Here is a 23,012-nt window from a genome sequence, read left to right as displayed (position 1 = left end):
CTCTGTTCAGCTTCCCATTTCAGAGAGCTGAAATCACGATTATAGTGCTTTGTATCATGTACTATGAAATGATTATATTTTATATTGGTTTATTTTTTATTCTGGTTTATCCCACTGACTTTGTTAATATGTGAATGTCATTATTACACTTAGGAAACACTTAAAAATATGCTCCAGTGATTTTATGTTTCCCTGAAATGTGTGTGTGTGTGTGTGTGTGTGTGTGTGTGTGGGTGGGTGGGTGGGTGTGTGTGTGTGGCTGAGTGTGTTATTGAACAGGTTGTCAGTGAGGACAAATAGGAAAAACACCACAAAGATATGTGAATGACTTCCTGGTAGTGGTGGAATATTAACCATTTGCTTTTAACATCTCCCTTACCTTTCATTTGACTCAGACACATATTTCACACACACACACACACACACACACACACACACACACACACACACACACACACACACACACACACACACACACACACACACACACACACACACTCACTCTCTGCAGAGTGGAGACATTTTTCTGTTGGATTTATAATTCTATGTAATTAGAGCTGTCCAGAGAGAGAACAGAGGAGATTTTATTCTGTCTCTCTGTACTGTGTGTTGTCAGACTGGAGATGCAGGCAAAGCCAGTTTGCTCAGAGTAGTTCAGCTGGCTCTCCCACTCTTACCTACACACAACGTTTGCATGAAGTGAAAAAACAACAAGATGGCAGAGGATAAGACTTTTCTAACCAGACCAGGTTGTAAGGTCTCAGTTCAGGAATAAGAAGCTTGAACTGATTTATTCGAAGTCTTTAGTGCAGCAGTAAAATCACGCAGCAATAAAAATAATCGTAGGAGTGGAGGGATCAAAGTTTAATTTCTTAAGAAACAGGTGTAAGAAAAGTTCCTGCAGATCATGTGAGATAGAGTGACACATACAGAGAAGTAGGAAGTGGAGGGGACTGTTTAAATATTTGTTTCCATTTTTATGCTCAAGTTTGGAGGGGAGTCTTTATTGGCATGCTCTCAGGTTTTGAGGGGGTAGAGGAAATGACTCACCTGTCCTAACTGTAAAGATAAGGATACTCACACGAAGGAGACATGAGGCAGACACGTTTTCAATATGACCACTTCAACAGTCTGATGCAAAATGCTCAAAGCGGTCTGAGTGCATTCAACCCAGAGGGTACAACCCAGAACAACAGGAATCAAGAAAGTACAATTTCTTCAAAAATAAAGCAAAACTACAAAGTGCTATAAGTAAGTGCCATTTAACTGCTACAGACAAGTGCTAAAGCAAGTTCTAAAGACAGTGACACTTATCTTTGGCTGTAATTCAAAAATTCAAGAATTCAGCAACTTCATTTCACCATACGTAAGCTGTGCAGGGCAGAATGACAGTGTTTCCCACAGGTAATCACAATAAATAATAAATACACCTGTTTAATTCAATTAAAAGTGCAGAGTGCAGGTTTGAGCTACAGGTTCAGTAACTTAAGAACAAAGTGAAAATAGAACAACAGCACGTCGAGCAGCTATTCAGCCGTCTGCTTATCTGTGGCAGGAAGCTGCACAGCACTTTTGATACCTTTTCAACTCTCAACTTTGGATCAATCAATTTAACTGTTTCATTTAATTTGTTTCCTTCACCTTTTCCCAAATGATTCAAATGTTATTTCTGTTCCGTATACTGTTTAATTGCTGTGTCTTGTACTGACTGTCTGATACTTGATGCTTTTGTTCTGAAGAACTTTGTATGCAAACTTAAAAAAATCGATTCCAAATATTGCACATACAAGTCACTGTCACTGTCGGTCAAATCTGAGCTTGGCCCTTGAAACACACAGCCACTCTTAAATGTATATCTGCCATGTTAACAATTTTATTTGTATATACTTTGAATATTTTAAAAGAATGTAGTTTTCTAGAGAAATTGCACTTTTAGCTCAACACAACTGAACACAGCTCTTTTGTGGTGTTTAATTGTATTATAGATTGATGGATGTTTATCAGTTTCTATTTTGAATTGCCCTTAAACCAAATTGCCTTTGGGATTTAAGAAGTTGCATTGTTAACCTATTGTGTTTATAGTTTGACTGTCTGGTGCATGAGGTGTTTTCAACGTTCCCATTGGATTCCTATAGGTTTACAGTCAGGGCCCTCCCAGATAAATCAGTGCAGGAAGAAAAGAGTCGCTCCCGCCTCTGATTGGCTGCGCGTTGCGCTCCAATCACGGAGCTGTAGTGATTCCTCTCACACAGACCGGAGAGGGCAGCATGTAAAGTTGCGGCTCAGTTAAATGTCACAGAGAGAAAACACTGGAAGCTATTCACTATTTTCATTTCCAGGACTAGAGGACGTCGACGGGCAATCTGGAAACACTGCGCGTAAAATCTGGATGGACTCAATGGACTCTCACGCCTTGACACGACCGAGGACGATTTTGGATCATAAAAGGGACATTTTCTTCTCATTAGTATGACGGGGGTGTTTGTTTAAAAACCAGCAGCCTGGATATTTGACTGAGGATGACTGCTCTCACGAGGAAGGTGCAGGTGGTGCTGTGCGTCCTGATGGTTGGTGCGCCCCAACTCAGCTGCGCTCAGGCGCCAGAAGGTGGGCTCTTTCTCTCTCTCTCTCTCTCTCTCTCTCTCTCTCTCTCTCTCTCTCTCTCTCTCTCTCTCTCTCTCTCTCTCTCTCTCTCTCTCTCTCTCTCTCTCTCTCTCTCTCTCTCTCTCTCTCTCTCTCTATCTCTCTTTCTCTCTTCATGTCTCTTTCTATCGCTCTCTCTCTGTAGATCAGACACACACTAAAACACTCACAAACACACACAGACACACACAGACACTGGACACAAGGAGCTCTTATGTAGAACAACACCTGTCCTCCTCCCTCACAAACCTCACACAACCAAACCAGAACCTGTTCTACACATGTGTAAAACTTGTTTGCTGTGACTCACTTGAACCTCTCCCACGATCCTCTGTGTGTGTTGTGTGTGTGTGTGTGTGTGTGTGTGTGTGTGCGTGTGTGTGTGTGTGCGTGTGTGTGTGTGTGTGTGTGTGTGTGTGTGTGTGTGTGTGTGTGCTTCACCGTCTTCACAGTCTCAGTTGTTTCAAGGTTTTGCGACGGAGTAGCCCAACCTTTCATCACCTGTTGATGTACAACCAAGCCAACCCCCAACGATCGTCTATATTATCTTACAGTCACTGGTTGGGAATTTATTATTGAAGTAAAGGCAACAATGACACCATTCAAACATTTTCTTTTACAAGTACAATTCTAATGTTTTGGGTGTAATCGACTTTAAATATAGGCTCGAACTCCTTGTGTTATTTTACAGCTATATCATATAATTGGATGAATATCCATTTTGATGTTGAAGTTGATACTAACACCTAGTTCAATCTGTAGAAATGCATTATATTTGATTATACTTCAGCCTATGTTTTTTATATAAAATATTGAACTTTGAACTAGCCAGAGCAGAATCTTATTAGATAATTTTTTGATAATTGACTTATCGCCCTGTTTTTTTCTTTTAATCAAGTGATGATTGTAAAATAGAAAATGAATTGTGAGGAATAATTGTCCTCACAACAATTATTAACAATTAATGCACTCATCACTTATCAAAATTACCAGGAACTCACAATGTCAAATCAGCAGAACAGGGGAAGAAATATGGAAATTAATCGAGCGCAATATAAGTATGTCACGGGTAATTTGTTCGAGTAGATGCACTCAGTGAACTTCCTCCCCCAGGTCAGGTGATGAGAGAGAGAGGTGTTGTGATTTGAATCTCTCCGTGACCTTTGACCCTCACGCTCTTGTCGCCGTCACCTGGCTGTAAGTGAGTCAAATGGCGCTTGGCCTGACAAAAACAATGTGAACACAAGCTCATCGATGTTTTTTAGGCAGCTGATGCTCAGATGACAGAGCCTCTGGCATCTCAGCTAAACAAAAACACGTACAAGCACACACGCACACGTATACACACACATACACAAACACACATATACACCCGGGCGGGCAAAAAACAGACAAAACCAACAAAATCCCTTATTGAAAACCCTTTCATTGCTTTGCATAGAGGCATTTGATTGTTAAGACTTTGTTGATTCACAGACGCAACTGACTCAAACTACGGAAACACACAGATACCAAGTTAACTCAATGTGTGTACTTCATTAAATACACACTTGTATTGCTTATTCTGGCAGTACAATTAAAAAAAATATGTGTTTCAAATAGAAATTAAATGATAGAAATTCCAGCTGTACAATTTGATGTCATCGCCAGTTGATAAACGGGCTTGTGTTGTGCAGTAACCAGACTGTGAAGCAGGTTGCTGTTGTTTTGCTGCAAGTAGAACCTGCTGTTCACTAACCTTTGATACAATCATATCAGATGTGATACATGAGGTGAACTGAAGAGTCACAATAGGCAATAAAGTTTTATAGTGCTGCAAAAGCATTTTTTTAGAACTGTGGTGAACTTTTGTATAAAAGTGTGATTTAAAAAGAGAAATGCTTTTCATGTGCTTGTTTGCACATAAATTCCCAAACATCACAAAACATTGATAAATAACCGAAGATGTTGCTAAAAGGTAGCATGTTCATTTTATATATATATATAATGTGCCGACAGGAAGAAGTGGTGAATTTGTACTAATCATCAATGCATTTTTTATTCAATCAGTGAAGAAAACCCGATCACAGTATTAAAGAAAGGAAAAAAAGAAAATCCTGGATTAACCCCCTAACCCAGATCTGCAACACGATTAAATGGGGTCTTCCCTGACCTTTACCACATCCCTCCACCATGTTTTGTGATAATCCATCCACTAGTTTTTTCTGTAATCATTTTAAACTGAAAAAACAATCTCTTTGGCATTGCTAAAGACATATGCTAGTTTATCTCAGTTATCTTTTATGACAAATCACAGTAGCCTTGAACCATTTTATTTTGCTTTCGTGCTTTTACAGGTGGGACTACCAAATAAGTGATGCATCAAAAAGCAAATATGCTGTCACACCTGTTGCCAAAGCACAACGTTAAGCAACACTCTGCTGTCTGTAAAGTTAGAGCAGGAAGTCCTGCACGTTGGAAACAGAAAGAAAAACTCGTCCTCCACTTCATCTGGACACAACCTCTGACTGTGAATGCAACGTGAAGTGAAGCAGTTCATCTTTTCAGGTGTCTGTCATTGTGTTTGTGCGCGCCTCTTTGTGTGTGTGTGCGTGTGCTCACCTGCGAGGTATGCGGTAATCTCTGTCCACCCTGTGCCAAGTTTCTGTTTACCTCAGTCATCGCCCTCAACTGCTTTATTGAGCTTGTTTATCTCCTCCTCCCTCCATTGTTTTCCTTCTCGCTCTCGCTTCTTTTTCCAGAGTACGGAAACCTTGGTAACAGACGAATGAAAATAACAGCAGAACCTGTTCCGCGTTATGTCTTTTGTCATGTGATACTTTTACACTTTGGCGCCGAGCCCCATGACACCATTTTGCAGTGATTTTATATACTGTATGTGACAGTTAGTGATGGAATCATAATTGGGAAGGCCCCAGTGTTTGTAAGGAGAGACTATGAGAGTGAAGTGTCAGTGCAGACAGAGAGAGGATTGAGCTCACAGCTTGATGCTCTGCACTTGTTTTGCACTCTTTTAAAATAGGCCCATTGTATCTGTGTGTGTTTGCACTGATTGCAAACCCTCCTCCCCATTCCTTTTTAATCCATCATCAATCTGCCAACCCTGAAAAGTTTTTCTTTGACAGAAGAAAAAAAAACTCACTCGGCCAGTTGAGCCCTTGGGCTTCCACAGCTTTGAATTGTGTTTTGTCTGTATGGCGAAGGCGGACATACCAGCGGCACATACTGTACTGCATGCTTAGTTACCGGTTTGTCTTTCCCCACAATGCATTGTGCTCCACATACTGCTGTGTGTGCGGAAGATTCTTCAAACGTTTGTGACAAAGGTGTTTACGACCATTTCCCAACAGGCAATTCAAACTGGGTAGAGTCAACAGCTCAAGTCGTCCGCTGATAACGCTGAGGTGCTCTCCGGGTTTGACTAAGGTGGAGTAGATAAAGATCTTCACCCTTGAGCAGCTCATGAACACACATTACTGACTCTTTCAATTAAATGGATTTGAATGGGCAAAAGATATGGCTCGATGTGATAATATGAAGCACGCTAGGGAGTCTAATATAAAGAAACGTAATGTTTGAGGTATGTTAAACCTCAGATCCTTCCACATTGGCTGCATTTGCTGATTTAATCATTTTTGATTTTAGGTAAAAAGAAAGAACAGAGCTGTAAAAGGAACTAAATTTAGTCCAGCACAAATATGTTTCCTCTCCTTTAACCTCTTAACTATCCCATGACCACTCATGTTCATCTTGTGACCCCTGTGGTCCTGACACTGCATTGAAGGGGTGCTGCAGTGTTCAGTGTACAGACCTGCAGGGGACAGAAAAGAAAGATAAAATCACACAGATAAGCTGATGGGAATTTAATTGAAAGTATTTCCCCCGATTTATGAAGAAAAGTGCTTTTTGCATTTTTTTTTGCATCGGATTATGCAAATTCATGTCATTATGATGTTTATATCATTGTAATTTGCATTTGTTTGGGTTTTGGACTGGTGGATGGACAATCAAGAATCAGAATCAGAGGAGGCTCATTCTGCTTATATGAAGTTCAAACAGCATTAGAGCCTTTCAGCCCCGAGGCTTAGGTCAAGTTAACTCACTGCAGCGGCCCCGGTTTGTAACACAGGGTTTCTGTTGAAGTTCAGATAACCCTCATGACATCATCAGAGGTTGGCTTTTTTCATCCCCTGGGAAGTTCCTCCGCAGCCACAGAAGATATTATTCAACCAGCAGAGTAGTACTCCACATGATAAGGAAACTCTAACAGTAAAAAGAGGTATTTTAACACAGTCCCACAGTTAAAGGGCATAAAAAAAACTAATGTATTTTCTGCTTCCAATCAATGGTGTCCAACAACAGCAATGAGATATTTGTGTTTAGGTGTCCTGCCAAAATAACACTAAAATGAATTTAACAATAACGTTTCCTGAACAGATTCACTGCCCCGGTTTCTCTTGATAATCCACAGATATCTGTGTTTCTGGAGAGAGAGCCTCGAGTAGTGTAAACAAAATTCCATTAACACTATGCAGGGTTTTATCATTTCTTTTTTTGATTTGAGGGAAATTAGCCTTTAATAACATGAACCGTTCAGAGCAAGGTTCTGTGAACTCGATGTTCTCAAAAACACAATAAAATGACTCTTATCAGGACTTTATGGACGAAGAACACGCTCAATGCACGACTGTCTTACTCTCTCTCTCTCTCTCTCTCTCTCTCTCTCTCTCTCTCTCTCTCTCTCTCTCTCTCTCTCTCTCTCACACACATACACACACTCACACACACACGCAAACACACTGTGCTTGGGGGTTAATAATTATTAAGCATACATCATGTGTGTGACTTGTGTGTGGTTTAACACACATTCCTTGGGGCTTCACAACTGAATCAACAACAAGCATAGTGTTGAGATTTCTTTTTTTCTCTTCATACAACAGTAAATAAACATTCACAGTTAACTGGGTCACGATTATGCTCATAACTACGAGGTTAAAGGGCCAGTTTGCCCAATTCACCATTATCAATTGGTATCTGGCCACGTAGATAGATGTGGGAGGTGTGCATGGAAGCAGAAAAACTGGGACAGGTGCATGTTGTTGTTCTGAAAACACCAGGAAGTTAAAATGTGTAGTCTGACGGTTGTTATGTCTCATTTACAGTCACAGGTATAATAGAGCTGCAGCAGTGACCGACAGCTCACGCAGCCTCCATGAACTCTAGTTAGGTATTTTTTATCACAGTCCCACAGTTAATGTCAGAATTATTTAATTGTTGTGATGACAAATCTGAACACACAAACACAATACACTAACATTTACATTAAATTTGCCTTTCACCCTATAAATAGGATTATCATTGCTTTGATGTCCATTGTTAATTAATGTCTCAAATTCAATGAAAATAATCTGTAAATCTGTAAATGGTCCAAAGTGATCCAGTGATAGTTGTTAATAAGACAATGGTTCATTTGGAATCAGGGACTGAAAACAGTGATTCTAGATGATAAACTGACTTTATTTACTGTAAATAGAACTTTTGTAGTCATATCAACCAATTCAATTCAAAGAGCTTAACACAACAAGTCACATTCACACTTTTATACACACATTTATACACACATTCATACCGTGCTACTATAAGCTGCACTGAATCTATCACAGACTCTCCGTACAGCCATCAGGGTCAATTTGGGGTTCAGAATCTTTCTGCCATGTGGACTGGATGAGCCGAGATCGATCCACCGACATTCTGGTCATTGGACGACCCGCTCTACTTTCTGAGTCCCTTCGATGGTGCCAGTTTGCCAAAATATTATCAAATATATGCAAAACAAATTGTTCAAGCCTACCACATTTCTGGATTTCATTAGCATAAAAAGTAAGAAAGAACAATAATAGGTGAGATCATTTTATTATCAGCTCCACATGTTGCCCTGTCACTATCTACCAAGGCTCAGAATGTCTCCTCCTGATTTAAGCATTAAGTTACAATCATGGATTGCTGGCAGGAATTGACCTGTAGCCTGTAAAGTTACACTTTGTGGCCTCACATTCAACCCAGGCATTCGTGTGTGATTGCAGAGCATCTAAAACCATAGATGTACTGTTCTATTATGAGGGATTCTGGAGCCTGGTTGCAGTTATTAGAGCAGAGCATCATGGTGGCTAATAAATCAGGTTTCATCCCAGAGGTGTTGGATGATGTTGAGGTCAGTGCTCTGTGCAGGCCAACAGCAAAATATAAAATGTACTAATATTATGGCCCTCACTATGCTCTAGGAGTCTAGGGTATTGTAATGTTGAAACAGGTCTCTTGCCTGTACTGTGGGCACAAATTTTGATGCTCAGTATTTTCAGAAGTGTCATTGTAAGCTGTAGGCTCAAACACTGTGGACACGGGGGTGTCCACATACTTCAGGGCCATATTGTGTATGCACCAGCCTGAACAGAACATGTGGTTATTTGTTGGCGTATGTGTGCAAAGGTTTTTTTTCTAGATGACGTTCAGATCAACAGTCAAGTTCATGTCTGTTCTCTGCGGCCTCTCGCCCGTCGAACATTTGAATAGCAAAGTAGTTCTCAAGTGACGCTGAATGGCTGAACTCCCCCAGATGGTAAACAAGGCCTTGTATGTTTGTCTCCGAGCGGGACATGTCCTGTACACAATCCTCAGCTTGTCTCGCACTGTTACAGTACGTTCATTGATATTGTATGAGCAGACCTCACAGGCTTGTAGTAAGAGACAATAAACTCTTTGTAAAAAACTAATACTGTTGCCTCATAATAACTTATTCAATTCTATGTAAGAATATCTTTGATGTGATACCACTACATGAACATCACTGGAGGCTCTTATTTTGAACCTATGCTCCTTTTCTTCACACTGAGCAAACGCTTGGTGCTCTGCTCAGTATAAACAGCAGCAGTACAGTGACTGACTCTTAGTTAACCTGCACACACTGTACACACCCCAAATATTTTAAATTTTTTATTATGCCATTTCATTTCAGATTGTCGTCATCATTACATAATTTTAACCACATGATGAATGATTGGTTAAATAAGCTATACATTGTGTCCTCTATGTTATTAGTTGCACATGTTTGATTGGAAGATTGAAAATAGTGTATTTCAGACCATATATTTGTTGACCTTTGACCTTGACCTTTGATTGATCCACATTATCATTTGGAGATAATATTTCCAGTTATGGTGTTACACACAGAAACACACACACACACACATTAATGAAGGAACATGTCCCTGACACTGTGGCTCAATTTTAATAATAACAAACTTTATTAACTACTTTTCTTAACAGTCCTTTACAAGGAAGAACCAATGAGAATATCACAATAGGACATGAGCACAGGAAATATGATAATAAGACGACAGATTTATAAAAATAAATCAATAGGATTAGTCTGTGTAATGTCAATCATTTTGTAAAAGCTTTCATAAAAACAGTTTTCGGTTTGTTCCCCCTCTGTTACAAGGTGAGACCACTATCCATTGATCTCAGTGGTCTAGAGGGAACGCACCAGGTCAATTCATCTGAAAGATTTTTGGGTGCAAGCAGATTTTAGGGCCTTCAGAGTGAGAAATTGAATTTCCACATCAATCAACATCAATACATAGAAAAATGAAAATGGTCAAGTCATTGTTGATTTTTGTCTTTTCATGGATTATATTGACCATCCACACATATCACCAGACACATCCTTCATATTTGTGTATATATGTGACATGTTGACATTAAAGACACCCGAGAGTTGATCAAGATTCCCTTCTTTTCTTTTCCAGTTTGTTTCGGCACACAGAACAAGCTGAGTATGACGGGAGAGACAGAGGATCAGTACAACCAGATGAAGGAGCGCTACACCGGCTGTGAGATCGTGATGGGAAACCTTGAGATCACCCAGATGGAGCACTACAGAGACTTCTCCTTCCTGCAGGTGAAGCATCTAACACACTGAGGCACCAGAGAGCAGAATTAATCTCTCCTATTAAACAACAACATGTGTGTCACTGCATATGTCACCGCGAGCTTAGTCCAGACAAGACTCCCTGTCACAGAGGATTACGGCTCTGTCTCACAAGAACAATTAGCTCATTTATGTCTCCGTTATGTTGACTAACAACGCAAGTCAAATACTCCACGCTGCCAGGTAATGATCATTCTGATAAATAAAACAACAAATTGACTGTCTTTTTGCATCTTTTTTAATACCACAGTCTATCAGGGAGGTGACAGGCTACGTCCTGTTTGCCCTGAACGATTTCAGCCGCCTGCCTTTGGACCGGCTGCGCGTTATCAGGGGCAACACGCTGTTTGAGGACCAGTACGCTCTGTCTGTGATATTCAACTACCAGAAGGACGGGCAGTACGGCCTCCAAGAACTGGGCCTGACACGCCTCACAGGTACACAAGACTTCGCTCAGTTCCAGTCAAAGAGTGTTATTTGAAGTGTGGGAGGCTGGAGTGGTGATGGAGATGGGAGCTCCCACGCCCACACAGTGCAGCCACACCTTCAGCTTACCGGTCGTCAGAGAGCGGCAATGTGTGCAGTGCCTGTGACGTGAAGTCGCTGGAATGTCTCATGAGCTCAGTCTCTCAACCGCCACTGTAACACAGGCATGGCGGAGTGTGATAGGATGTGATAGGATGAGTCATTGACCTGTCAGGGCCTGCCTTGCTAATTGTTCTTAGCCCATTAACATGCTTGTGTGCCTCCCACAGAGATACTGGAGGGAGGAGTCAAGATCATCCAGAATAAGTACCTGAGCTATGCCCCACAAGTGAACTGGCTGGGCATCGTGAAGGATGAAACCACTTCGCTTGTGTTCGAGGGGAACGGGCCTGAAAGTGAGCGGAAAGGATGCTTGTCAAACATGAGCATGCGCTACCTTCATGATGAGTTCACATTTTCTCAAGTCAATCTTAAAGGAGACATATCATGCTTATATTCAGGGTTTATCATTTTTATTTGGATTATAACCTGAAAAGGTTTACATGCTCTAATGTTCAGAAATAACTTCCCTCCTTCTGTCTATTGCTGCAGCTCCTCTTTTCAGCCTCTGTCTGATAAAACCTAGTCTTTTCTGATTGGCCAGCTGGCTCAATCTGTTGTGATTGGTCAGTCACCTCTCATGCGTGTAGGAAATGTTGTCCTCTGGTCTCTCATCTCTTCCTCTGAGTTTACTTTGAAGCAACCCATACCTCTCTGAATGTAATGAGTGTTAGTTTAAGGAAGACTTGAAAAATGTGAACCTGTCATTTAGACTCTTCTTTTCTTTTTTGCTTTAAAATTGGAAAATGCATGTGTTGATAATGAAATCGTGTCTCAGAGGCTTGTGACGAAGCGTGTGGAGACGTGCCATGTTGGGGTCCAGGAAGTGACAGTTGCCAGATCTGTGAGTCACTTCATTAAACTCATTTTCCATGTTCTGGAACATGTTTTAGTGTATAAAATGTATATAAATATATGTATATAAATATATATGAAAATATGTAAATGAATCGCCCAATTAAAATAGCTGTTGAGCTTTTCCACCATCACACTTGATCACAGTTGATTTTTGCAAGTACATGACACATCAAAATCATTTACAGTTATAACAAGTTGATTATTTATCCACAGATTTACACAGTAACATAACTTTAAACGATTTGTTTTTTTCCTGCAGGCCTGCATTATTTTACTTCCTATCAATGTCATATATGGCACATACATCAGCGTTATGTCATTTTGAAGACATTTGAAATACATTACTGCAAGAGATGTCGTCATTTACGTTGAAAAAGTGGCAGAAATCCGTTTTTACGAAGACTTACATCATGACATTTGTAAATCTGTGGTGTCATGGATTAAGAGAGCAACTCTCTCTCATCTCTCCCTCAGTGACAAAGACTGTGTGCGCCCCTCAGTGTAATCGCAGATGCTTTGGCAGGAGCCCCAGCGAGTGTTGTCACATTGAGTGTGCAGGAGGATGCACTGGACCCCTGGATACAGACTGCTTTGTGAGTCTGCTGCTTCAATAACTCATTGAATGTCTGTAGTCGTGTAGAAATGTCACAGTGGGTAAATAATAGAGTAAAGGATAGCTGGATTCCATTTAGCTGCATGCTGTCATGTCTTATATGTGAGTTATCAATGTTTTTCTATCATAGAAACAAGCACATAAAAGGATAAAACAAATGTGTAATCTGTGTTGCTGGAAATTAATTTGGTTTACAGGTGTGCCGGAACTTCAACAATTCGGGCTCGTGCGTGCCGCTGTGTCCTCAGACCCTCATCTACAACAAGCTCACATTCAAAATGGAGGCCAACCCCAATGCCAAGTACCAGTATGAAGCCATGTGTGTGGCCCAGTGTCCTGGTGAGTCCCCACACAGGCTGCCATTTCCCCTCATGTTCACACAGATTGTTGCTGCACTCTATAATGAACAATGTGTCAATCATTTAAAACTTTATCAAACTCCGGCTTGATTTGCTCATGTGCACTTTGGACCATGTTATTAGATGTACTCATATGACACATATGTTTTGCATTTTTTTGTAGTTAACTTTGTGGTTGACGGCAGCTCGTGTGTGAGCAAGTGTCCACCTGATAAAATGGAGGTGGAGAAGAGGGGAGTGAAGAGATGCGAGCCGTGTGGAGGCCTCTGTCCAAAAGGTATTTGAAAGAAAACCCAGCTCCCGCTTTACAATTCACTTTGTGAATGAGGTGATGAGAGGTCAGAAGTCTTGTTTGCTTTCACCCCACAGAATTATTTGGGAACATGGGATCTCAGGAATGCCTCAAGGAATCCTTTCAAATTTGACAAAAAAGTTAACTTGGACTCTACAATTAACTGATAAGATTTAGGGGTTCAAAAGTCAAGGGTCAAGATCATGGTGGCCTCTCAAATGCTGTTTTTACCTCTTGAAAATGATATCTAAGGTTGTCATTTGAAGAAAAAAAATGTATGTAGACTGAAAGTGCACTGGTCGGTGGAGGCGTACACTTACAGTGCTGTAATTCTAGTTTATTTCTAAAATACAAATCTACAAAATGGCAGTAGCTGTAGCGTAAATGCAGGATAAAAACATTTAATATTCTCCTATAAAATGAACTAGAATAAAAATAAACAAATTAAATACATTCAAGTTGTTGCAAGGTTGAGGAAATGTATTCTCCATCTCTGCTCGATGGTTCCAACTAAGTCTGCTGATGCTTTACCTAATTTTCCTAATTTGTTGCTTCCTCTCAGTTTGTCAGGGTACAGGAGGATCGCCAACCAAACAAACTGTGGACGCTCAAAACATCGACAGCTTCATCAACTGCACAAAGATCCAGGGCGGTCTGCACTTCCTGGTGACTGGCATCAAAGGGTAAACAAAACTCCTACTTGTCTTAAAGATTCTAATGTACTTCATGGATAATGTTTTCACTGGGCATTTCTTTTTTCTCTCTTCTTTTCTGTTCAAAGTGATGAATATAATAAGATCCCAGCCCTCGATACAGAAAAACTGAAAATATTCAACACAGTGCGGGAGATTACAGGTGCGTGTAGGAGTAGGTTTTCAAACTTTCAGTGTATTTTATGCTATTTAAGTCTTATCACCATGTTTATAATAAGTTTAAAGGCTCTGAAAAAAAATCTCTCAATTTTCAGACTTCCTCTGCATCCAGTCGTGGCCTAAAAACCTGTCTGACCTGTCAGTCTTCTCCAACCTCCAAACTATTCAAGGCAGACAACTTTACCAGTGAGCAGAAGCAGTTTATTTGTCCTTGTTCCTTGTTCTAGCATCGACTGAGGTCCTGTTGTTATGTTTTATTTTTGTCTGAGCAGACAATACTGTACCTTTCTCTGTCGTGACTCTCATTGTCTTTTTGTGTCTTGTGTCTCTTTATCTCCGTCACTTTCACACCATGTAGAGGAACGAACTCTCGAAGGTACAGTACACAATTCACACGCCACCCACCTCATCATGTGTGACATTTGAGAATCAAATACTTTTTGTCGCTCTATTGTATTATAGTTCTCACTGCTAGGCTTGTGTGATTTGTTGGTGGGCGTAGCTCTTTAATGAAACCTCATGGTTTTCTTTTCACATCCTCTAATGATGGTTTCAAAGTGTTTAGGAAGCAAATGTTGGCATCTGAGTCTGGTCATATTATATGAAAGCACAATGCCATTTCGATGTTGGTCTTAATTGTGAGATGTAATCACTGCTGACTACTTATGTAAATTTGACATTTAATTACTATAGAATTGGAATTTGGTTAAGTAAAAGTACAATTTGTGAAGAAATTAAAATTAAAATAAAAAATCTATAATGTCATTATATTATCTAAAAGAAGTTCGTCAGAACATCTGTAAGCCCAGCTGGATTCATGACCCAAAAATATTTAGCATCACGTTTTCAAATAATAATTCAAAAAAATGTTTGTACCCTCTACTAGTGGCCCATATTATTGTCATATAATTTTGCATTGAGTATCGAGGAGGGAAGACGGGATCTGATTTGGAAAACAACAGGGAGCTTGTAATTCAAAACGGGTCTCTGCTGAAATCCGCAAAGTTGCATCAAATTTCATATGAAAGCGATGGTAAATGGGAAAAATACATTGAAAAATGGGGGAAATATTTGGTTCGACTCAATTCAGATTATTGGGAATAACTCATGTGGGTGATGACAGCACACAGCAGCTTAACTCAGCCTCACTGGGACTTGAAATGTGGGCTACTTGGAGGGATACTGAAGTAAAGAATCTTAACGTAGTGGCTCTAATTCACTATTAGAAATTCAATTTCCCATCAAATTTAGAATCACAACAACTCCCGATTTCTATTCACTCATTAATTTTGTTCGGTTACAGGGGCTACTCTCTTCTGGTGATGAGGCTCCCCGGTCTGACCTCTCTGGGCTTACGCTCGCTACGAAAGATAGAAAACGGTGACGTCTACATCACAGGAAACAAGAAGCTCTGCTACCCTGACACCATCAACTGGACGAGCATATTAAGCAGCAGCTCCAGCACCGGGAAACGCCAGAAGCAAATCGACATCAAGAATAACAGAGTCAGAAATCAGTGCGGTGAGTGAGGTTTGGTCGTTTAAATCAATCTCCTCTCTCAGCGTTAACGTAAATAATGACACAGTTAGTTTTTGTCCCCTGTATCTGCAGTAAGTGATGGTCGTGAGTGCAACCCCCTGTGCTCCTCTGATGGCTGCTGGGGTCCCGGGGCAAACCAGTGTCTGTCCTGTAAGAACTACAGCAGGGGTGGAACGTGCGTGCCGGACTGCATGTTCATAACCGGGTCAGTCTTTATAAAATACCCAATAATAAGAATCATCATGTCCACCCTGTTTGTCTTGTGTGAGTAATGTTTGCTGTGGTGTCCCAAGTCAATGTTATCTGTACTCTGGTGAAACATTTTGAAAGTTAACGACTCTTTGCCCTGAACGCAGGGAGAGGCGAGAGTTTGCTGCTCAATCAGGAGAGTGTAAACCCTGTCACCCAGAGTGTAAGGTCCAGGAGGGGAAGGAGACCTGCACAGGCCCGGTATGCTTCTCTCTATAATAATATTAATATAATAATAATAATAATAATAATAATAATAATAATAATAATAATAATAATAATAATAATAATATAATAATAGTAACATAGTAATACTTTTTAAATGTATTTTAAAGTGCTTCAAAAGAAGATAAAACAACAATATAATGGAGTAGTACACAAAAATCATTAAAATTCAAATATGGATGAGGCTTTTTTTTATTTACTTTTCACTCATCAGTGCCTTTAACTAATTTAATTTAGAAGGTCAAAGGAAGTATTAGGAAGGATTTAATCTTTGAAATCAACTGTAGTTACTAACTGATGTAAGGCGAGGCGCGTTGTGCTTACAGTTGTAATTTGCACAAAACAAACAAGCCCTTCAAGTTCAAGAATAATATAGTAATAACTTTGGGTCTGCTGCTGCCACCTACTGGCACTACCTTTGACATGAATACAATCCTTAGAGTTAACTTGAATTTTTTTTGTTTCTCTTTGCTAGTCTTTTCATTTTGTCTGATCTGTTCCTTGTTATCTCCAGGGGGCAGATCAGTGTGTTGCATGTGCCAGCTTGCAGGACGGCCCGCACTGCGTCCCCTCGTGTCCTGAGGGCCTGATGGCAGGAGAGGGGGTCATCTTTAAATACCCCAACAAGCAGGGCAGCTGTGAGCCATGCCACATCAACTGTACCCAAGGGTAAGGATTGAAGAGAGGCCTGTGTATGGAGGCGTATGCCACATTTTCCTGCTTTAACCAGACACCTTTTGCATTCAGGTGCTTCGGTCCAGGAATCGGAGACTGTGGAGAGTCTTCACGTTATATGTCTGGGTAGGTTTATCTCCTCTTTCACACATTTTTTAAATAAATTGTATATTTTGATTCAGAATAAAGTGTTGACGATGTGACTATCTGTTCTTTTTCATCTCTGTCTCTAGACAAGCGACTACAGCCATTGTACTGGGAGTGATAGCCCTCATCTTCATGTCATTCTCTATCTTCGTGCTGACTGTTCTGTACCAAAGAGGTATCGCCATTCGTCGCAAGCGAGCCATGAGGAGATACATGGAAAGTGGAGAGGTCAGTCAAAGTCTGCAGCTTAGATGGCATGATTCTTTTATTATGCTTCACTTGAGAATTGTTAATGAACGCTCGACTTTCCAATAGAGTTTCGAGCCATTAGAGCCTGGAGAGAAAGGAGCTAAAGTCCACGCTCGGAAACTGAAGCCCACAGAGCTGCGTAAGATCAAGCTGCTGGGTAACGGAGTGTTCGGATCAGTCCATAAGGTACTTGTGGTTGCCAATGTTGCCTGGACAATGTATTTTTGCGCATGTAAGACTTATCGAAGAAATGATGTATCTCTGTTTCCTGTGTTTCATAGGGTATTTGGATTCCTGAGGGGGATACAGTGAAGCTCCCTGTGGCCATAAAGACGATTCATGATCGCATGGGTCGACAGACCTTCCATGAGCTGACAGACGTAAGTAACATTATTTAAAGTAGAACTGCTCGCTGCCTGTGTGCTTGAAAGTTGACTTTGAAATGTTTCAGCTTAAACTATTCCTTCAGCAAGATCCCTCTTACTTCTCCAGTGCTGATGTGTTCATGGAGTATAATGAGTAATACTCCATATTCAGGCTAAATTCCTAGTATAAGTCTATTCCTCCAACAAGGCCCAAACAGTCCCCTAAATACACCAGAATCAAAATTGAATGGATTCTTCCCTGAACCCTCCCACAACCTTCCACCAAGTGTTATGGTAGGCCGTTCAATAGTTTTGGTGTAATCCTGCTAGGTAACAAACAAAAAAGCAAACACAGACGAACATATAACCCTCTTAGCAGAGGTAACTAAAGATTGTTTGAAATAAGCTCAACATACACAACACAGGACCAATATACGTTTTTACGGATTTTACAATTCTCTATTGACATGTGAAAGCTCTTTTTTGCTGTAGCTCTTGGTCTTTAGAAATCCGTTGTTGATGCAACAAATCCAGATGCTTTCCTCCTCGAAGGAACAAGCTGCTTTTCAAACAGATAATCAGCTACTTAGAAGATTCACTTTGTGTGGACTGCTGCTCAGAATTCATGTTAACACTAAATGAGTAACAAGATAACCCATGTGGTCACTACAGCACATGTTGACAATGGGAAGCTTGGACCACATCAACGTTGTCAGGATCCTGGGGATCTGCCCCGGGTCCAGCCTGCAGCTCGTCAGCCAGCTCAGCGGCCAGGGCTCGCTGCTGGAGCACGTCAAGAACCGCAAGAACAACCTCAGCCCGCAGAGGCTGCTCAACTGGTGTGTTCAAATCGCAAAGGTAAAGGATCAACCTTTATTTATTTTTGTGTTTTTTATGCTTAATTTCACATTGTGGGTCTACTCCACTAATCAACACTATCCTTCTCTGATCAGGGTATGTATTACCTGGAGGAGAACAGGATGGTCCACCGGAACCTGGCTGCCAGAAACGTGCTCTTGAAGAGCAATTACACCGTCCAGATCTCAGACTACGGCATCGCAGACCTGCTGTATCCTGATGACAAGAAGTACTTTTTCAATGAGTTCAAGGTCAGTACCAAACTTCATTAACACAGGATTTCACATTCAATATTATCCATTTTTGCTGAAGTTATTAAATTGAGAGATTTTTTGTTTACATCATCAGACACCGATCAAATGGATGGCCTTGGAGAGCATCTTGTTTCGAAGATACACTCACCAGAGTGATGTCTGGAGTTATGGTGAGTTTTAATACGTCCAAGTTTGATTAATATTCAGCATTTATGACAGCAATGGCTGCTGCACCCGTAGCCCTGTTTCATAGCACACTAAATCCTTTGTCCTCATTAGGTGTGACAATATGGGAGATGATGTCTTACGGGGTAGAGCCCTACACAACAATGCGTCCGCAGGAAGTTCCTGATCTGCTGGAAAAGGGCGAGCGTCTCTCTCAGCCTCAGACTTGCACAATCGATGTCTACATGGTCATGGTCAAGTGTGAGTGTCTCGCTTCTCTACTTCTTTTATATTAGATCTGAACTAAAAATAGCAATAAAGTTCTCATTAAAGTCATACTAGCACTGGCTGAAGAGATGGATTAAAGTCAAATATCTTGAAAAGTATTGAATAGATTTGAAAAAAAAATCCCAAACTTGTTTCGGCCATAGCTCTTAACCATTAATTAAGCTTTAGATAGCTGGACGTCTAATAACAATTGCATTAGCCTCATCTGCACTTTGTATTAAGAGTCAATTAGAAAATGTTAGGCGATAACACAAACTAAAACAGGATGGTAAACATGGTTAAAATTATACCTTGCAAGCACATCAACATGGTAACATTGGCAGTTTGCTTAAACTAAGTTGTGTCCAAGTACAGTCCCACAATTAGCACATTAGCACGGCGGATAAGAAACTTGAAGTCTTGTTCATATCTAACTACTTTTTATTTAGTTTCTGATGCTCTTTATTGTGCATTAGTGTTAAAGTGTAATTCTTGTTCTCGATTTCCAGGTTGGATGATTGACGAGAATGTACGTCCAACCTTCAAAGAGCTGGCCAATGAATTCACCAGAATGGCCAGAGACCCGCCTCGCTACCTGGTGATAAAGGTAAGAAAGACTGTGCGTGTTGAAGCTTCAATAAAAGTAAACATGCAGTGCACTAATCGTTATCTCCCCTCTGTCCTCCAGGAGGAATGCAGTCAACAGGACACGCCCCTGGATGAAGTCGCTCACTGGAGTGCGGACCTGGACGATCTGGATGAGCTCGACATTGAGCTGAAGGACCAGGAGAGAGAGGATGTCATGGATGGCATGACGTCACCATCACACTGCCCGTCCCAGTCCAGAAGCCTAAGTCACGTCTCCAGGGCGGACATCCACAGAGTAATGGATACAACTTCCTAACTATGCTTTGGCCAATTTATATTTGGAAAGATCAATATCTAAATCTGACTCCTGTATTTATTTATAAAGGTTACTCTTAATCCATCGAGTGCAGCTGGATATTTGCCCATGACCCCAGGTGTTGACAGCCCAGGACAGGTAAATACAACTTCTGGTGTTCAGCCACATTACTTGTTCTGTGTCTTTGTACTGTATGTACCCTTACTGCTCCCAGCTGAGTACAAGTCATAATATATAAATATATGTTACTGCATATCGTATTACTAATACAGCCCTGTTTGTGTGGTCCTGAACAGGCTATGTGGCCGTCACGCTCTCGTCTTAACTCAGCCCGCACCGTGTCTGAGAGCTCGGAGGGTTGCAGCACAGCAGAGGGGCTGGGGACGTGTGAGGACTTTACTCTGGTAGGGAGCCTGAAAAGAAGACGCAATCGTGAAGACAGTGCCTACATGTCGCAAAGGGACAGCATGTCCGGGGGTCCACCAGAGACTCCGTCCCCAGAAATTGAGGAAGAAGACCAGAATGGATATGTGCTTCCTGGAGACAGCCCAGAGAGAGGTGACAGCATTATTCATTGTAGCTTCATAGTATGTGGCCCTAGCAATGGGAACGTATTGCTTAAATGAATACAGTATTTCAACATTTTAGGAAATACATTTTTTGCTTTCATGATGAGAATTTGATGAAAAGATTGACACTGCACTCCCATGTCTGTATAGAAAAAATTAAGCCTCTGCTGGTTTGCTTTGTTTAGTTTGGCAGAAATACCTGAAAAAGGTGGAAACAGTGATCTCAAAATATGTAGCCTACAGCATATTTTAATGTAACCTGTTCCCCAGGAAATGCAAAAAATTATATTTTTTCACTTTCTTCTCTTCTATTTTAGATCATCTACTTTCTTCATCTCGCGCCACTTCTGGCAGGATGGGCAAGTCTCATTCATTAGCCCTCTTGGATGACCCCGACGAGGAGGATTATGAGTATATGAACAAGCACACACCTGTCTTGCAAAGGCAAAATAGCCACCGGCTGAAACCAAACAAGACAAGAACTTTCTCTGTATCGTCGCAAGTGACAGCGTGCTCAAGTGACAGCATGCTGCCTCTGGAGGTCAGGGGAGTTCACATGAGGAGCAAGGACCCCTCTGAATCAGAGCAGCAGGGTTCTAGCGAGGTTCAGTATGAATACATGGACATCAGAGGTACTGACAGAGAGGAGATCCCTCCAGCACATGAACCTCCTCCTCCTCCAATACCAGTGAAGCTTGTGGAACAGGTGGAGGATGAAGAGCAGGAGGCGGAGGAGGTGGAGGAGGAGGAGGATGAATACCTGGAGGACAGTAACTATCATTACACCAACAGACAGCCGAAGCTGCGACAGGCTCTTCACGATAGGAAGGAGCTGCAGGAGAGGAAAAACGGCGAGGCGTGTGAGTACGAAGACATGGACTGCTTTGCTGCCCTGCAGCCTGGAGATGATGCAGTTTACCAGAATTTGCAGAGGGAAGAAGATGGAGCCGGCGACAGATCTTTTGACAATCCCGATTACTGGCACAGCAGAATCTTCCTGGAGTCCAAAGCAGTGCCAACATGATGAACATTTTAAATGTCATCAACCATGAAGGACCTGAAACAGGAAATACAATCAGAAGCCACGTTTACACTGTCGCCTCAAACACCAACTTAAAAAAACCAGCACATGTGGCTTTACTGTTTGTTACAGTGTACGTCCTATGTTGTATATAGGCCTTTGATTTGGGGGCATTTCCAGAAGTAATGCAATAGCACTGATTGTTGAAAACACCAACAGAAATGAACAGATTACAAGCTAATTTTCTCTGTTTACATTTGGAAATGAACAAAGTAAGAGAAAATGTTTTTTAACTTTCCTATGTGATATGAGACCTCTGTGTGTGATTATATATGCATTTTCTACTCAATTAAAATACTTTGAAATTTGAAGTAATAACTTTTTGTTTTGAATTTCGTAGTGTAGCATGCTCATGTGTGATATGTGTGAAATGTGCATTGACAAAAACAGTTGTTAAACCTCCCACATGGGTCGATCCGTTTTAATTGTGTGATTGTCATGGTGTAGTTTCTGTGAATTGTCAACGGTTGTATCTTTTTCCAGAGATTTCAGTCACATCCACAGACTGTAGATGGAGACCAAACTCCGTATACAGATCGGAAAACTTTAAAGGGATCCTGTCAAATGGTCTAAACTTACTCTATTTACTTGTGTTGCTCCACAGGCCTAAACAGCTCTCTATAGACTGTATATACCCATCAGCCATCATGCACCACACACCAATGACAGACTCATTATATACAAACATATGAAAGGCCCCTTTTCAATACAGGAGCAACAGACTTAGACACAGACTCGAAATTATTACAAATGATTTCTCTCTGAATTGGTTTGAAATCTGTTTACATCACCACTCCTGTCGTAGTTTTGAGCCCCAGTTTCTGTTGGATGCATGGATGAATGCATGGATGCATGGATGCATGGATGGATGGATGGAAGGATATATGGATGGATGGATGCATGGATGGATGGACATCAAGGTTTTGGCTCTCAACCCATTAGAACCATTTAGTAATTCCGCCATAATAATATTTAACGAAGCCTGTTTAAATGTCCATGTGGGTATCTGACATTTGTTTGAAGATCATTTTGAAAGTCTTTGTATAAGAAGTATTGAACAAAGAATAATGACTTGATGGATAATTACTTGATACACCAGGTCCCAGAGTATCAGAGACATATTACTTTATGATAAAACTTCTTACAAACATCCATGATCATGCAGCGTGTTTACGTTTTTGGCGTGAGGAGCGTGTAGTGGGCGGGGCCTGCCTGACAGCTGGAGGCCAGCAGCGGGCAGAGCTGAGCCGAGCAGC

The 23,012-nt window shown here is 41.0% G+C and overlaps 1 protein-coding gene across 1 annotated transcript; it reads left to right on the top strand.

Moving 5' to 3' along the window:
• The first annotated feature begins 2,291 nt into the window (after nt 1–2,291).
• Nucleotides 2,292–22,026, top strand: erbb3a (erb-b2 receptor tyrosine kinase 3a). The gene is made up of 29 exons (XM_061069039.1): nt 2,292–2,607; nt 10,449–10,600; nt 10,881–11,067; nt 11,386–11,511; nt 11,994–12,059; nt 12,548–12,666; nt 12,884–13,025; nt 13,209–13,322; nt 13,900–14,020; nt 14,119–14,192; nt 14,305–14,395; nt 14,568–14,585; nt 15,513–15,730; nt 15,821–15,953; nt 16,105–16,198; nt 16,737–16,891; nt 16,970–17,023; nt 17,131–17,272; nt 17,360–17,479; nt 17,575–17,673; nt 18,331–18,516; nt 18,612–18,767; nt 18,865–18,940; nt 19,050–19,196; nt 19,712–19,809; nt 19,891–20,085; nt 20,176–20,244; nt 20,403–20,664; nt 20,993–22,026. Exons 1-29 carry the CDS (start codon nt 2,520–2,522, stop codon nt 21,697–21,699), a joined length of 4,209 nt encoding a protein of 1,402 aa, XP_060925022.1. The 5' UTR covers nt 2,292–2,519; the 3' UTR covers nt 21,700–22,026.
• Nucleotides 22,027–23,012: the final 986 nt, after the last annotated feature.

The sequence above is a fragment of the Limanda limanda genome, chromosome 4, assembly GCF_963576545.1.
Source record: "Limanda limanda chromosome 4, fLimLim1.1, whole genome shotgun sequence".
NCBI lineage: Eukaryota > Metazoa > Chordata > Actinopteri > Pleuronectiformes > Pleuronectidae > Limanda > Limanda limanda.
Note: the sequence above shows the minus strand (reverse complement) of the source record. Positions and strands in the feature narration are given on the sequence as shown.